Genomic DNA, 18,234 nt, shown 5'->3' with positions numbered 1-18,234 from the left:
AAAGTTCGGCTTGTGCCGAATGGGGGGAAAAGCCACATCAAGATTTTGATCCAAAATATCAAACCTATTCGAAAAAATGGCAGAATATTTAGATCTTGCCTCTCGGATGGATAGATTCTCAACGACCATGATTTTTTTAATTCTAAAAGCCTTTTCCCTTGCAGGGCAGTCGCGGCTATTGGAAGGGTGCGCCAGTCCACAGTTAGAGCATGTGATCGGGTTACTGCAATTATTCGGGTCAACCACTTCGTGGCGTTGGAAGCAAATACGACAATTAGCAGGTGATTTGCAGTGATCTGCAAAATGGTTAAATCGGAAACACCGATAGCATTGACCAAAGGGGATAAAATGGTGTACCCTCAATTTTGCACCACTATAGTCAATAACCTCTGGCAATTTGCGCCCCTTGAAGATGACCTTCACTCTCCTTGTATTTATGGTCTCTCCTCTTTCTTTTCTAGTCATTCGAATAATATCCAAAATCGTTGTCTCATTGGTTTTTAAATCCTCTTTTAGCTCCTCTGTGGAAATTTCTTCCGGTACATTATAAATAACTCCTACTATAGACACGAAGTGAGCCAATATTCTGGCCTGATATCCACCTTCACTTAAACGGGCATCCTTCACGAAGTTATTTGCCGAAGCACCATCTTTGAAGACAACTTTCACTCTTCCATACCCAACTTTAACAATTTCCAGAATATTGGGTATATTTAACGTTTTGAGGAATCTAGCCGCAGCCATGGTGTTAATCGGCTTTCTTTCGTTGCCAGACGTAAAAGTTTCTAAAAACGTTAAAAAGGGGCCTTCGCTTGTTGCATCATATTCATAAACACGGCTAGAATTAGTCAGCATGGTCGATTGGTTCACCTGAGAACCTCCAGATGTTTTAACATCACGGCGACCCTCTAATCTCGGTACCTTAGTGCCTTGCTTGTCCAGACTTTCCTCTCTTCCTCCTAGTTTATTCCGGCTTCTAGATCTGCATCTTCGCCCAATGTCCGGTGGTGGTGGAATTGGCGGGACATTTGCCTCAGTCCCATTCGGCATTTTTACCGCCTATAAACAAAAATCAGCAAATACACCTTGCCAATAATAGGTAACAATTTTTCTTTTCCAAATCAAAAAGAAAAGAGAAACCAAATAGATAGAATTTCACAATCTTCTTGATTTCGAAAAACCGCAGTGATCAAGTTCCGTGAAGCTCAGCCTTGAAAAAACACAACCTTGCTTGACGAACGACGCTCACGAATGTTCAACAACTTTAAATTTAGTTTATTGGAGCGCGCTTTTCTGTTTGTTTATCTTCAGCTAAAGTTCAAAGCCGTAACTTTCGATTCAAAACGGCTTCTAAGTATTTGACAAATTAATAAAAGTCGCATTTGAATTGATTTCTGATTATCTATTGAGATTAATATAAATGCCTTAAATTAACTATAAATATCTCCATAATTTTATGTCAGTATTTGGAATTTTATATATATCTCCATAATTTTATGTCAGTATTTGGAATTTTATATTGTTTAATTTTTATTGAACGATAATTCATTCGAATAAAATGTTACCATTTAATTATACAGTGTTGTATCGCATGTTATCGTCACACCGTTGATAATTTCGTATCATTTTGACATTTGCTGCTAACTTAACACTGATTTTCTTTTGTTTCTTTTCTTTCTTTCCGGTTTAGGACTTTGTGAAGTGTGCTTGTTCTCGATTTCCGAGCTAAGGCCAAATTTTATTAAAAAACAAATTTAATTTTTGGCAACTTGCACCAATTATTAAATAAAAACAAACATAAATATGTCTAACAAAGCTGAACTCGCTTGCGTCTACGCCTCCCTCATCTTGGTTGATGATGATATTGCCGTCACTGTAAGTATCAACAATAGCTATGCGATCAAAATACTTCCGAACAAATCTCTCAAAATCTTTGTAATCTATGGTCTAGGAGAGATATTTATAGTTTTCCTCTGTAACGGTAATGGACAACGCTAATTGTGTTTTTATCTTATTTTAGGGTGAAAAAATCTCAACCGTCTTGAAGGCCGCCAATGTTGAAGTTGAACCTTACTGGCCCGGTTTGTTCGCCAAGGCTTTGGAAGGTGTCAATGTTAAGGATTTGATCACCAACATTGGTTCCGGTGTCGGTGCTGCTCCCGCTGGTGGTGCTGCCGCTCCTGCTGGTGGCGCTGCTCCCGCCGCTGAGGCCAAGAAGGAAGAAAAGAAGAAGGAAGAGGAACCTGAGGAATCCGATGATGATATGGGCTTCGCTCTCTTCGATTAAATGGACAATATGTTTGTTTTTAACAATATCAGAAAACAGAATGTTGCTTATACCATTTACCAAAAGTGTATATGACAAAAAGAAATGAAACAACAGGATGTGTTTTAAAAGTTTTGTACACGTTTTAATGTACAAATTTATTTAAATCAATAAAAAAGTATCATTGTTGTTTTTAGAGAAAAAAAAATGAAGTGTTTATAAATAATTGTATTCCAAAGGCCTGAGGTTATGGGACATCGTCCATATGGCTATCGGAACGTAGTTCATATCTCGAAATGCTCGCTTTCAGCTCAAACAATTATTTCATCCAACACCTTTGCAATATCTCGAAGTATTGACCCGTTCAATTCTTTCATACCCAAACCTATCATGAACTCATGAGGACATCTGCTTAGTTTTGATCTATTCACCAAGAACTGGATACCACTGCGTGTTTCATCTTTATCAGCTCCGAAATTGCAAGTTATTGTTATGGGTACCGACATGTGAAATTCTGGGTGATTGATGGGTCCTTGTACAGCTAATGGAATGCCATCGCTGCGCTTTAGATCGAAATTTACACTATACATATTTGGCACCCGTCCATATTGGGTGATTAATAGAAACCATTTGTTTGCAAATGGATGAAAAACAAATTCAGTAGTTTCGCCATTAATGGTACATGCAAATTGTTTCGAAAACCCCGAATTTTTTTCGGATGAGAAACACATTTTTGTTTATTTTGCTTTTCTTTCTGTCGATTTTCGCCATGTCAGTATCGGACTTCGGAGTGGAATTGCGATTCACGGCGTCATTGCCCTTTGAATGACAGGCAATATAGATTACATGTTACGATTAATCGTTCAATTCAGTGATTGGATACATTTATGTTTTGTAGCAAATTAAAGAATAAAAGCACCGGCAATGTGTTCCCACTCGACACCGCGACAATGAAGTCAGCTCATCCCTGCCAACATTTTTTGAATTTGGGGGCGCTTCTGAGAATCCCCACTACGTCGAAAACAATCATATACGACATCAAAAACTCGTCGGAAAAGCGCCGTCACTATTGAGAAGTTGTACCACGCCCAAGGCATATTAATTAAAGGTAAAGTCACGAGCAAGCGTGTGTACCCCCCATGATATTAATAATGTCAAACTAAAATGGCAGATCACTCAAGTTTTGTTTGTATGTGTAGTGTTGTGTTTGTGTATGTGTAGTGTTGTTGTGTATGTGTAGTGTTGTTGTATTGTTGAATGCATATATAAAACATCAACATTGTTGAATACTAAACGTAAACAAAGCCTTTGACAAGATGAATGTCGATATTAGTCACCTGATTGCATGACTTTACCTCTTTAATATGCCTTGTACCACGCCAAGTTACTACGAAAAAGTTTCTCATCAGTGCAATTATTAGGTGCCTATTTAGATCAATTTCGAAGGACGCCAATAAGAACCCCAGCAAACTATCAGAAAAAGTGAGTTTTAAGGTAATTGTAGAAGAATGATTGTGGTCAAGTAAAACACGATTGTGTAGATGTTTATTGATTTGATTAAACATTTATAATTTCTTATAAATATAACATTTTTCGGTTTATCTCATCACATTTAACATAATTTTTTGCATTAATAAAAGAATGATGTTGAGTTTTAAGTAGCAAGTTACATATTGCAGCGTCTATCAGCCAGTTTGTTTATTTTCGATGGAGACAGCGTGCATGGAAAAAATATTTGAAAAACGATCACTTTATTCTATTTGGAAAGTCGAAAATTGTTCACCATATACCTTTCACAATTTTAAGCGTAAAGGCAGGTACTCTGTTTGTTGGTGCGAAAAAAGTTCCACTCATTCATTGTTTCGCGTTGAAAAATGATACTGTTGACAATATATTTAAGCCGTGAAGGACAAAAAAAAAAAAAGCACTCGTTTATCCAGGACATCTCCAAAAATATGCAACACTGTCATCAGCTGTTTAAAAACAATCACAGAAAAGAAGTGAAATCTTGCATTTTTAATGTATGAAATGCTACAATTAGTAATAAATATTTACCGCTGCGATTATTTATGACACTATACCACTTTGAATTACATGTTTTTCGATAAATTAGTCACAATAAAGTGCTATTGTGAATCGATGAAGCGTCACTTTATCAAAACACAATCTGACAAGATCGGCGCGACTTGCGCTGAGAAATGTTCTGGATAGAACACCAGTGCAACGATGTTCTGGATAGCCCATATGTTGTATCCAGTGCAAAAAGAAAACAGCCCTATAGTTATTTCGCCGAATGGAATAAAGTTATAGTTTTTGCAAATATTTTTCCTCCATTGGGAATAAACGCACTTGCTGATGGACGCTACAACATGTAACTTGCAACTTGAAACTCAACATCAATCTTTTATTAATACACAAAAATATGTTAACTGTGATGTGATAGTCGTATAAATGTTATATTTATGAGAATTTATAAATGTTTAATAAAATTAATAAACATCTAAACAATCGTGTTTTACTTGACCACAATGATTCTTTTACAACTATCTTAAAATTCACTTTTTCTGATTGTTTGAAGGGGCTCTTATTGGCGTCCTTCTAAATGTATCCAGAAGGACACCTAATAATTGCCCTCATGCGATACTTTTTTGTAGTAACTTGGCGTGGTACAACTTCTCAATAGTGACGGCGGTTTTCCGAAGAGTTTTGGATATCGTAGACTACTGTAAAACAACTATCTTAAAATTGAATTTTTCTAATAGTTTGAAAGGGCTCTTGTTGGCGTCGTTTTAAATTTATCTAAAAAGGCACCTTTTAATTGCACTCATGCGATGCTTTTTTGTAGTAACATGGCGTGGTACAACTTCTCAAGAGTGACGGCCAGAGAATGAAGTCGCCGAGTCGCGCCGCCGATTTTAGCCGCCGCCGACTAATTTTTACCAGTCGAAGCCGTCGCCGAATTTGTCGACTCATCACGACTCAAAGTTACCCGCCAATTAATCAAAAATATTGATTTGAATCAGAAAAAATTATTAATAATGGTTGCATTTTTTGTCAAAATGTTTAACTTTCCACCCAAAATCCGTCAGTATCAAGTTGCTATAATAATTTTGCAAAAATTTGGCTCAGAACATTTGAATTACATGTAAATGTGATTGTAAGATAAGTTGTAAAACTAATCTCATTACCATTCGGATACCATCAAATTGATTTTATTATGGATAATTGTCCGCCGCCGATAAGACAAATTTATATCGGCTTAGCCGTCAAGCCGCCGCCGCCGGAGGCAAAAAAGTAGTATCAGCCGCCGCCGACAAAAATGGGTCGGCTTCATTCTCTAGTGACGGCGCTTTGCAGACGTATTTTGGATATCGTATACGACTGTTTTCGACATGGTGGCGATTCTGAGAAGTGCAGTCAAATTCAAAAAATGTTGGCAGGGTTGTTTTCTGTGAATGTTTTTAAGTGTTACATATTTCTGGACTCTGGCCTGGATAAACGAGTACTCTGTTTTCGTTTAGTCCGTCCCGGCTTGGTTATGCAGTACTAAAAGAAAAAAAGCCTATTATAAAAATTTGAAATAATTCTCTGACAAAAAATTTGAAAATACTCAATTTTGATGGTCAATGTAAGAATTATACAAACGAAACGAAATTTCAAAAATAAAGAAACCCAAATTACCTGGAATTCGAGTCACTGTTTTTGTTTCCGAATGGGTTTTCGTTCGATATACGGAAACAGAGCATTCATTTGCAGTGTAGTGTAATAACGTCCACTTCTAATATGAGCTTCAGCGCCATCTTTCCATTTTACAAAGCACCAAAAGCAATGTGAGAGAAATCTGCCATCTATCGAAATTCGTATATGTAGTTGCTGTCAAAGAATTTTGGTTTCTTCAAAATGCAGTACAAAAACGAATGTCAATAGTGCTAGCCTGCTTGCGGAAGGTTGAACTGTTACGCTCGTATACTCGAAAATTATAAAAGAATAATAGAATAATTACAAAAGAAAATTCGGTGAAAACGCAATTTACAAGGCTGAAAGTATAGAAAAAAAATCAGCAATATGAAAATTAAATAAAAAAACAGTGCATTGCTTGAAATATCTATAGTGGAAAAATAGTTATTGCAAATCTAAGAAAACAAAAAGCATAACATATTATTTACGAAAACGGGCAATATTTCAAACAATTCTTGGCAAAATAGAAAATGTTTTAATATAATATATATATATATATATATATGTGCATATATAGGCAAAACAGCAAAAAATCAGCGAAATAAGTGGCACCAACAAACAAACACCTAATAAGATAGCCAGTGTGGAAATTTGTGAATTGTGTGTTAAGATTGTAACGTAATTATCGACAGTGAGAAAAATATATAGAAGCAGGAATCCACTTAGAGCACAAAGCCCCCCTCAATATAATTGCAATTGCGTAAAGATATTTGGGTGCCAGTTGGTGTGCAAGTGTATTATATGTGTTGAGTGTTGTTTTGCCATCCTACCATTGGAAAAAGAGACGAAGAACGTGTTAGTGTGTGCGTGTGTCAGTGTGTAGGCCAATACAAAATAGGAGAATAAGTGTGTGGTGGCCTTTACCTTATTTTTTGTGTGATATTTTTGTCCGTTTGAGATCTATTCCTGGCGCCAAATAAAAAAAGTGTAAAGTCGCGTATAGCTCCAACAGATCTCCAAAAATATTAACGTCCTATAAGAACTTTGTTTTTCCGCAACATTTGGCTATAGTGTCAGTGTCTGGTTAGAGTGAATTGGATTGTTATTGAGTTTTTAATTTGAAAAATTTGGCAAATTCGTTTTCGAAATTTGAGTGCAAAGTAGGATATATAACAGCTTCAACATTCAGTTCGTGTTCCTATATCCGACCAGTTCCAAATTCAACAACACGGATACATATCGAACTAAAAACGTTCCCTCACCTCCTCCCGATACGGAATTTTTTGGGGAAGCTTCCTCAACCAGTGAAGACGATTTCAATTACGTCAGTCAAAACGGCTCCATACCGAATATCAAGCCCCTTAAGACCAATAGCAATAGGCTATCAACGGCTATTCTAGCAGAATCAAAAACGAAATCTCCGTCAGAAACCAAAACTAAGAAATATTCTACGACCGCAACATCGAAATTTTCACCCCCACAACCACCATATCCATCATCTTCCTCGCTAGCATCATCCTCTTCAGCATTATCGCCACCTTTGCCGAGAGCTTCAATAGAGGATATAATACGTTGTAGGCCAGTTGCACCAAACCACCAGCAGCAGCAGCATAAACATATACATTCTCGAAAACCAAACAACAGTCCCAACACTATTTCCAAAACCATGGCTATGGTACGCAAAAAGCAAGATGATAAACATCTTGAGGCATTGCGTGAGTTGATTACCACGGGCGGTGGTAATCGCCAGTGTTTCGATTGCGGTCAAAAAGGACCCACTTATGTCAACATGACCATTGGATCGTTTGTTTGCACACGTTGCTCCGGAGTACTGTAAGTATGGGTAAAATAAACGTATGGCTTCACTTTATGTAAATGGTTTTACATGTGGGGACGAAACAATAAAATTTTAATTTCTGCGAGTGAAATCCATTATGTAGCATTGTCTTCGATTAAGCGAAGAAATACCTTTCACCCTACGGAACAGTTTAACTATCAGGGTGAAATATTTTAGGTTGATTGTCGATTGTTCCACCGACTATATTTTGTTCTAATAAATTTTAAAGAAAGTTTACTAAAATTGCGAATGAAAACTCTTCGGATGCAATATTCTATTCAGTGTTTACCAAGTTGGGTAATATGAATCTATAATGTTAGGATTCGTTTAGGAGATGTTTGGTGTGTTTGTATCTGAAGTCACACTAAAAGCTGGAGCGAAGTCCCACGGCTATATTTTATGCAAACACATTTTAAAGAAAGTTTATTAAACTTGGGTATGAAAATTCTTCGGAAGTTGTCTTCTATGCTGTGATTCCCAAGTTGGATAATACGAATCAAAATTATGATGTTACACTTGACTATAGAGGTGTGTGTGTGAGTGAAATTTCATTCACACTCACATACATTCACGAAGCAAAATGTTTGTTCACGCACGCTCACGCACCATATGTTTGGTTGCCACTCACATTCACGCACGTTCACGAAATGTAAACCGGTACTCACGCACGCTCACGCACGAACTACTATTAAAGACTCACGCTCACGCACGATTCACGACAATTAACGTGACGACAAATTTACGAGACTCACGACATTTTCCAACCGGGAAAGAGGAAAGGTAACAAAATTAATAAATAGGACATAGTTCGACAGCTAAATAGAATTCAGTTATCATATCAGAAAGAATTAAATCTTGATTTTTTTCGTGAGTGTTATTTTGCAGAAATTTTATTCACGCACATTCACGATCTGATTTTATTTCTCACGCACAACATATTATTTTTAGTCCACATTCACGAAAGTTTCTTTAGATTTGAATCACGCGTGTCAGTTTCGTGTCACGCGCACACTATAAAGGCTCTCACGATAATCGACAGCGTTGAAGCCAGAGCGAACTCGAACTTTTTTCTGAATGTTTTTCTAACACTATTTGGATTCGGCTATAAAAAAGAACTCCGTATTATCAGGCAGCGCTGTCCTGACTATAAGTTTATCCGGACGACAGTGCTCGTGTCGAACATATCCCAGATATTGACCACACTAGAAGTTATGTCGGAAGACATAATCGATACCGCAGCTTGTTAATGGGATCGATAACACATTTTTCGATTATTTAGTCATGGCCGACAATTCGTATCGACTGGCCACACTACAAGATTCTTTACAAACACAGACATTCCGTCCGTAATAACTTATAGTCTGGGCGGCGCATAACAGAGATGTTCACCACCTGTGCTATCACAATGGATTGGATACTTTAATTAAGACTGAAGTAAAGGGTGTTCGGTTAATTGTGTCGACCCCTTGTATCCCAGGCCCACGTCATTTCTGGACCGAGTCCTATTTGCAGTAACGTAAATCCCAATAATTCTCCTGTGGCCCAACCAAAATTAAATGGAGTTTTAAATTTTCTTCTATGGCCTGACAATGCGTCTTTTACTGGTTCTGAGTTCCTAGAAAGCCAAACGAAAATTCATAGTGAGATAATGAAGTTTAAGATTTACCTCATAGATAGACTGATAGGTGGCAGAATCCGATGTAAGCTAATGCGCTTTAAAGACTATCAGTTATTCCGGACGATAGTGCCGAACATATCCCATATATTGTGCACATTATAAGCTAACAGCCTGTTTCTGTATGTCGAACGAGCTATATCGATCGACTGAAATGGAAACAAACTCTGAATTTATAACCATAGACCAAGGAAGGTATAGACATCTCAAGTGAATTCACCATGGTTTTGTTTATTTGCAGAGCGCAGTCATTCCACTCAATTGCGCAGTCAAGTGACTCAATTTCTTTTTGGAAAACAAGAATTACCGTACAAATCAGTCAATTTGCATTACAAAAAAGGTGTGGATGTATAGAATTTTATATGCTTTTACAATATTTGGTGTTTCATCAAGAAAACAATGGAAAGAAAAACAAATTAAAGCCAAATTAAAAAATCACTCAATTGCAGACGTAAAAGAGCCCTCTACGGTGTGCAGACAAACTACAGCTCTGTGAATTCATTTGAGATGTCTTATATTTAATTGGTCTATGTTATAACTAAAAATCAGCTGTTTCTATGCATTTCAGTCGATCGATAGAACTCGTTCGACATACAGAAACAGGCTGTAAGTTCGAAGGCATAATCGATACTGATGCATGTTTATGGGATCGATAACACATTAACCGATTATTTAGTCATCGCCGAGAAGTCGTATCGATGCGACAAACTGTAAGATTCTTTACAAACACCGACATTCCGTCCGGAATAACTGATAGTCTGTAAAGCGCATAAAGCAAAAAAGTATAGAATCGAAAATGTGTGTTGACGAGAATCGAAATGTGTGTTGATTGTAGTCACAATGGACTGAATAGTCTAAGTGAGCCTGAATCTTAATCGGGCTGCCACTTTAACCTTAACCTAAGAGTTTTCAAAACCGTGATCAAAAACTTCGGTTTTTCTATTTTACGTTCAAAACTACGTGTTCTTATAAAAACCGGTTATACCGTTTGTTTCAAAAACACCGTCTACCGGTTATGAAAAATAGTGCGGTTTTTTTTAAACGAGTAAAATCGATATTCAAAACACCTTGTTTTTATCAAACTATTGGTAATGGAATCAATAAGCCGACTTGTCAAATTTTTATATCCTGCGCCACTTTGTGAAACAGGATATTATAACCCAGCAAAAAAGCGTCGCCAAAAAAGTAGTGGAAATGTTCTTTTTGGATCCGGAAATGGTTAACATGGGCTTCTAATAGGACGGTTGTCCACCATTTCAATATCCGGTGAAATGAATTTGCACCACTTCTTAAGGTGTTATTCAAATTCAGTGTTTTGGATGAGAATTAGGAAATTTTGTGATATTTTGACAAATAAATAATTTATAAATTTTTTATATTTCTTAATGCATTATAACGCTTGTCTTGAATGTTTAAAATCAAATATTTTGAAAAATTCGCAATTTTTCTAGAAAGTATTTAGCATTTTTTCGGCAAAGATTTAATAATTTGTATAATTATATTAATTCTTAATCTGTTTTTAACGCATTTGAAACAAAAAAATTAAATTTCCTATTAAAAATGTATTCCTATGTATTGATGTTTGAAATAAAAAATATGAAAAAAGCGAGTTATAAAAAAAATGACTCAATTGAATTTGCTCTATAGTTAAAATAAAGAACATCTCTGGGAGGACATTTTTGGAAGTGCTTTTACAGTTGTACCTTTAGAAGAACTTCCATTTTTTTGCTGGGAAATTAATGCAATAATACTCCTGGATCGGCCCCTGAGTCGATGTAGCCATTTCCGTCTGTCCATCCGCCTGTGAACACTTTTTTGGGGTCAAAGTCTTGGTCACATCTTTAGTCCCATCGACTTTGGCCCAAATATGTGTTTTAGGTCAGAACAGTCTTAATATACTTTGGAAGAATTCGGTTCAGATTTAGATATAGCGCTCATATGTATCTTACGCCCGATGTGCGCTTATATTGTCCCAGAATCCACAGGTTTACTCTGATTTGCTTACATTTTTTCAAAAGTAGTACAATTTATAGGGTAGTAAAGTGTGCAAATTTAGTTGAAATCGGTTCAGGTTTGGATATAGCTCCCACATATATCTTTCGCCCGATTTAGATGCGTATGACCATAGAGTAGAGGTGTGCGCGTGACTGAAATTTCACTCACACTCACGCACATGAAAAAAAAATGTTAATCACACACGCTCACGCACGAACTACTTTTAAGGACTGACGTTCACGCACGATTCACGACGATTCTTGTGATTCACGACAAATTCAGGAGCTTCACGACATTTTCCAAACGCGACATTTTTTTCGTGTTTTTTTTTGTGAGCACTCACGAAACGATTTTATTTATCACGCACGCTCACGCACGACACATTTATTTTAGTCCCATTCACGCACATTCACGAGACTTGCTTTGGATTTTTGTCACGACTCACGTGATTCACGCGTGTCACGAGAATTTCGTGTCACGCGCACACCTCTACCATAGAGACCAAAGTTTTACTATGATTTACGTTAAATTTTTATTATTCAAAAATTTGTAATTAAAGAAGTTTGTAGTTTTTTTAGTACAATATTAGCATAAAAAGGCATAAACAACATATGTATGCAATTTTAGTCCATGTCTTATAATGTTCTTCTAGTACTTTTTAGTGTTCAAAATTATTATAATGACAAAAAATGACATTTTGTAATTTTCTCCCTAAAACTCTATCGTTTTTTGGAAATAAGGTATCACGCAACACTTTAAGTAGCTGATCTTCAATATTTTAGATCAGCTTCTTAAATATGTTATTGAAGCTGATCTAAAATATTGCAAATGAAAACTCATCCAATATTTAAATATATTACCATTATGTAGCATAGTAGGCTCCGTAATATATGAATCCAAAAGCTTCGGTGTTGGTTAATCCACTTCTTAACGACGATTGCTGAAGCCGATTCTTCGGTCGAGCTCAAGTATAATACAGTCGGCCCCGCCCAACTATAGACTTTCCTTACAAGTCTCATAATGTAAAAAAGATTTTTTTCAACTATAAAAATGTTGACTTTTGAAAGTTAACTTCTTCCATAAAAGCTATGTGTATGTCGTCTGAAAACATTCTAGGAGTCATGTGCGTGAAGATAAATTCCGAATTTAATTAGTACAGACACAAACCATTTTTTTTTGCAGAGCTCTGTTAATTAGTTAACAGAGCTTCATAAAGGAGCTAACAGAGCACTGTAAGGAGTTAACAGAGGTATTTTCTGCCCTAACCAATGACAGATTTATTTTTTGATCACCAGGAAAAATATTAAATGGTCTTCCTGACCAATTTACTTTATCTAAAACTAAACCACCCACTTGTGGCATTGTCACTCACAGCTACATCCACACATATGTCTAAAAATTTTGCAGAAAATTGAGTTTTTAGGCAAAATTTTTTGGGAGGATGGGACTCCAGTGGCCATTGTGTCCAAATGGACAATTGTCCCACTATGACCCATACACCATATGAAAGAGCATGAAGAGCTCTATCGATATTTGATAGAATTTTTTAGATCCGCCGGTCAGTTTTGGAGAAAAATAAAATTATTTATAAAATTCTGGACAGGATGCCTCCAGTGGCCATTGTGGCCAAATGGACAATTGTCCCACTATGACCCATACACCATATGAAAGAGCATGAAGAGCTCTATCGATATTTGATAGAATTTTTTAGATCCGCCGGTCAGTTTTGGAGAAAAATCAAATTATTTATAAAATTCTGGACAGGATGCCTCCAGTGGCCATTGTGGCCAAATGGACAATTGTCCCACTATGACCCATACACCATATGAAAGAGCATGAAGAGCTCTATCGATATTTGATATAATTTTTTAGATCCGCCGGTCAGTTTTGGAGAAAAATCAATTTCCTTGTAAAATTCTGGACAGGATGCCTCCAGTGGCCATTGTGGCCAAATGGACAATTGTCCCACTATGACCCATACACCATATGAAAGAGCATGAAGAGCTCTATCGATATTTGATAGAATTTTTTAGATCCGCCGGTCAGTTTTGGAGAAAAATCAATTTCCTTGTAAAATTCTGGACAGGATGCCTCCAGTGGCCATTGTTGCCAAATGGACAATTGTCCCACTATGACCCATACACCATATGAAAGAGCATGAAGAGCTCTATCGATATTTGATAGAATTTTTTAGATCCGCCGGTCAGTTTAGGAGAAAAATCAATTTCCTTGTAAAATTCTGGACAGGATGCCTCCAGTGGCCATTGTGGCCAAATGGACAATTGACCCATACACCATATGAAAGAGCATGAAGAGCTCTATCGATATATGATAGAATTTTTTAGATCCGCCGGTCAGTTTTGGAGAAAAATCAATTTCCTTGTAAAATTCTGGACAGGATGCCTCCAGTGGCCATTGTGGCCAAATGGACAATTGTCCCACTATGACCCATACACCATATGAAAGAGCATGAAGAGCTCTATCGATATTTGATAGAATTTTTTAGATCCGCCGGTCAGTTTTGGAGAAAAATCAATTTCATGCTCTTTCATATGGTGTATGGGTCATAGTGGGACAATTGTCCATTTGGCCACAATGGCCACTGGAGGCATCCTGTCCAGAATTTTACAAGGAAATTGATTTTTCTCCAAAACTGACCGGCGGATCTAAAAAATTCTATCATATATCGATAGAGCTCTTCATGCTCTTTCATATGGTGTATGGGTCAATTGTCCATTTGGCCACAATGGCCACTGGAGGCATCCTGTCCAGAATTTTACAAGGAAATTGATTTTTCTCCTAAACTGACCGGCGGATCTAAAAAATTCTATCAAATATCGATAGAGCTCTTCATGCTCTTTCATATGGTGTATGGGTCATAGTGGGACAATTGTCCATTTGGCAACAATGGCCACTGGAGGCATCCTGTCCAGAATTTTACAAGGAAATTGATTTTTCTCCAAAACTGACCGGCGGATCTAAAAAATTCTATCAAATATCGATAGAGCTCTTTATGCTCTTTCATATGGAGTATGGGTCATAGTGGGACAATTGTCCATTTGGCCACAAAGGCCACTGGAGGCATCCTGTCCAGAATTTTATAAAGAATTTTATTTTTCTCCAAAACTAACCGGCGGATCTAAAAAATTCTATAAAATATCGATAGAGCTCTTCATGCTCTTTCATATGGTGTATGGGTCATAGTGGGACAATTGTCCATTTGGCCACAATGGCCACTGGAGGCATCCTGTCCAGAATTTTACAAGGAAATTGATTTTTCTCCAAAACTGACCGGCGGATCTAAAAAATTCTATAAAATATCGATAGAGCTCTTTATGCTCTTTCATATGGTGTATGGGTCATAGTGGGACAATTGTCCATTTGGCCACAAAGGCCACTGGAGGCATCCTGTCCAGAATTTTATAAAGAATTTTATTTTTCTCCAAAACTGACCGACGGATCTAAAAAATTCTATAAAATATCGATAGAGCTCTTCATGCTCTTTCATATGGTGTATGGGTCATAGTGGGACAATTGTCCATTTGGCCACAATGGCCACTGGAGGCATCCTGTCCAGAATTTTATAAATAATTTGATTTTTCTCCAAAACTGACCGGCGGATCTAAAAAATTCTATCAAATATCGATAGAGCTCTCTATGCTCTTTCATATGGTGTATGGGTCATAGTGGGACAATTGTCCATTTGGCCACAATGGCCACTGGAGGCATCCTGTCCAGAATTTTACAAGGAAATTGATTTTTCTCCAAAACTGACCGACGGATCTAAAAAATTCTATAAAATATCGATAGAGCTCTTCATGCTCTTTCATATGGTGTATGGGTCATAGTGGGACAATTGTCCATTTGGCCACAATGGCCACTGGAGGCATCCTGTCCAGAATTTTATAAATAATTTTATTTTTCTCCAAAACTGACCGGCGGATCTAAAAAATTCTATCAAATATCGATAGAGCTCTTCATGCTCTTTCATATGGTGTATGGGTCATAGTGGGACAATTGTCCATTTGGACACAATGGCCATTGGAGTCCCATCCTCCCAAAAAATTTTGCCTAAAAACTCAATTTTCTGCAAAATTTTTAGACATATGTGTGGATGTAGCTGTGAGTGACAATGCCACAAGTGGGTGGTTTAGTTTTAGATAAAGTAAATTGGTCAGGAAGACCATTGAATATTTTTCCTGGTGATCAAAAAATAAATCTGTCATTGGTTAGGACAGAAAATACCTCTGTTAACTCTATACAGTGCTCTGTTAGCTCCTTTATGAAGCTCTGTTAACTAATTAACAGAGCCCTGCAAAAAAAATGGTTTGTGTCTGTACTAATTAAATTCGGAATTTATCTTCACGCACATCTAGGAGTCGACCTTCAATTATGAACATAAAATAAAATCTAATTTGGAGCTTCAAATTCTATAAATCGTAGCTTATTTATAAACGTGTTTTAAAGAACAGTTTTCTATAATCCCTATAAAAATTTTATAAAGTGAAAATTATCAGATTAATGGTCATTTTACAACTTATCATTCCACCAAATTGAAACCACAATCCTAGTGACAAAACCAATCAAAATATATACCTTAACTACATACGATATAAATGTCATCTAATGCAGTTTGTTTCTTGAAATAATTTAGTCCATACTGGTATTTTTAACTGCAGCCACGCAGCAACCATAAATTGCAGTCTTAAAGTGGTCTAAGCTGGTTTCCACAATTCACTTTAGCTTTATTATGTGAGTTGCATTTTGTTATTTCTCTCTTCCATTTTCTTGTCATTCTTGGGACCGACATGGAGGTAATTTTTTGAGTTCATGGAGTTAGTTGTTCTTTTTGAAGCAGGGTTGGAATGGTTTGTGAAGAGTTTGTTGGGTTTGACCATCGGTTTGTAACAGTTTTATAAATTGGATATATTTTATATGGTAATTGGAATTTTAATGTCCACTAAGCACTTGGCCTAAAAAATGTTTTTTTTTAGAAGTTCTGATTTTTTTTTAAATATAGTATCACTTTTAAGACTACACACTTGGTCAAGCGAAAACTAGCAGACCTCAAGAAATAAAATGAATGAAAACTGGCCTCAATGACTGCCATTATGTGGAAAACACGTCGCACAATTCGACCCAATTCGACCAATTGATTGTGGCGAGTGGTGATCGTGAACCGATTTTTTTCTTATATTTAGGAGCAAATCGCCCCACAATTGGTCATAGTCCAGCCCGTATTCATAATGTCGATTACATATTGTGGATCCCAGAGGAATATGACCATAACTTTTTCGGCCAGAAGTGCGGTCCTCTGTATGCTCATAAGAGATAACCAGAAATTTTTTTAGAGGATAATTGCCGTCCGCTATATGGAAAAATTTGTAGCGGTTCAGTCTTCCAGTCGCCCGATTTTTTTTAAATATAGTCTCACTTTTAACACTACACACTTGGTCAAGCGAAAACTAGCAGACCTCATGAAATAAAATGAATGAAAACTGGCCTCAATGACTGCCATTATCTCCCCAATCGATTAATATATGTGGAAAACACGTCGCACAATTCGACCCAATTCGACCAATTGATTGTGGCGAGTGGTGATCGTGAACCGATTTTTTCTTAAATTTAGGAGCAAATCGCCCCACAATTGGTCATAGTCCAGCCCTTATTCGTAATGTCGATTACATGTTGTGGATCCCAGAGGAATATGGCCATAACTTTTTCATAAGAGATAACCCTGAAATTTTTTTTTAAAGGATAATTGCCGTCCGCTATATGGAAAAATTTGTAGCGATTCAGTCTTCCAGCCGCCCAGTCGCCAGCGCCGTGGCAAAATTTGAGTGCTCATTAGAGATACCCTGAAATTTAGTTTTTAGAGGATAAATAACGTCCGCCGTAAAGACAAATTTGTAGCGGTACAGTCGTCAAGTCGGAACCGCCTTGAGCAAAATTTTAGTGTCAACCGACGTTTGCTCGGCTTCATCAATTATCTATGATTTATATGAGTGCTCATAAGAACCTCTCAGTTATGCTAACTGTACATAAGATGATCGCAATGCAAAAATAAATTTGGAAAGTCCTAGATAGATATTTTTTTGTAGGGTATCCACCAAATGTCCCATAAAATCCCTAATTTTTTTCTCCTCTTGGCTCTTCTCATATTATATTAATTCTTCCTTTGAGTTGTTTTTATACCTTTGTTGTTGTTCATTCCATCACGATTTCTTGGTTTTGCACCGCATAAGGGTATATTTGTATGCTACCTCGTCGAATGCTTGTGATTGTGGTGTGGTTAGGTCAATGTTCACTGTATATTGAGACTCTGAATGAAGAATTCCTTTTTTTGCAATGTGGTCTTCCCTTTTCAAGTTGTTTGGGTTTAGTGAATGAGTCATAGATGGGAAACATGAGGGAATGTTGTTGTTGTTATTGTCGATGCAGCCATTTTTTTGCTCAGTATATTGCATCAACATCGAAACCTAAAATGTTTTGTATTTCTTGCCGGTTTTGTGTGTTATTTCTCCATTGCTGACACTCCGTTGTCGTCCATAGCATGAATGGTTATGCTACTACGGATATTGCTCTGTACTCCCGTCCGTTTTATACTGCAAAAAATAGCTTTAAATGCAGGTTCTTTCCTATGGAATTCAGTGCAGCCGAGTACAATTGTTGCCAAACCAAGTCATGAGTGTTTCCAATCATCTTTTATCCAACCAGCATGAAAGATAGTCAATGAAGTTTTGAAAATCTGGTTGTTTTCCGTTGTGCCTGTTGTTCACTCAC

General features: G+C 36.9%; 3 protein-coding genes across 3 annotated transcripts in view; 2 read left to right on the top strand and 1 right to left on the bottom strand.

Annotated features, from left to right (window-relative positions):
* Nucleotides 1-1,670: 1,670 nt before the first annotated feature.
* Nucleotides 1,671-2,328, top strand: RpLP1 (Ribosomal protein LP1). The gene is made up of 2 exons (XM_075297111.1): nt 1,671-1,875; nt 2,021-2,328. The coding sequence occupies exons 1-2, from the start codon at nt 1,804-1,806 to the stop codon at nt 2,285-2,287; spliced, it is 339 nt and encodes a 112-aa protein (XP_075153226.1). The 5' UTR covers nt 1,671-1,803; the 3' UTR covers nt 2,288-2,328.
* Nucleotides 2,329-2,387: 59 nt separating this feature from the next.
* On the bottom strand, nt 2,388-3,046 carry LOC142226872 (uncharacterized). Its single transcript, XM_075297110.1, has one exon. It carries the CDS (start codon nt 2,995-2,997, stop codon nt 2,578-2,580), a length of 420 nt encoding a protein of 139 aa, XP_075153225.1. The 5' UTR covers nt 2,998-3,046; the 3' UTR covers nt 2,388-2,577.
* Nucleotides 3,047-6,163: 3,117 nt separating this feature from the next.
* Nucleotides 6,164-18,234, top strand: part of drongo (Arf GTPase activating protein drongo) — a 293,055-nt gene continuing 280,984 nt past the window's right edge. The window contains 1 exon segment of the mRNA XM_075297109.1: nt 6,164-7,777. Coding sequence (XP_075153224.1) covers nt 7,611-7,777 — 167 coding nt within the window. The 5' untranslated portion in view covers nt 6,164-7,610.

Source organism: Haematobia irritans, chromosome 2, assembly GCF_050003625.1.
Source record: "Haematobia irritans isolate KBUSLIRL chromosome 2, ASM5000362v1, whole genome shotgun sequence".
Classification (NCBI taxonomy): domain Eukaryota; kingdom Metazoa; phylum Arthropoda; class Insecta; order Diptera; family Muscidae; genus Haematobia; species Haematobia irritans.
The sequence above is the reverse complement of the archived record's forward strand: the minus strand, read 5'-3'. Positions and strand labels throughout refer to the sequence as shown.

Coding starts and splice junctions, on each gene's coding strand:
- LOC142226872 (XM_075297110.1), bottom strand. CDS start 2,997: ATGTGTTTCTCATCCGAAAAAAATTCGGGGTTTTCGAAACAATTTGCA.
- RpLP1 (XM_075297111.1), top strand. CDS start 1,804: ATGTCTAACAAAGCTGAACTCGCTTGCGTCTACGCCTCCCTCATCTTG. Junction 1,876..2,020: donor ATGATGATATTGCCGTCACT/GTAAGTATCAAC, acceptor ATCTTATTTTAG/GGTGAAAAAATCTCAACCGT.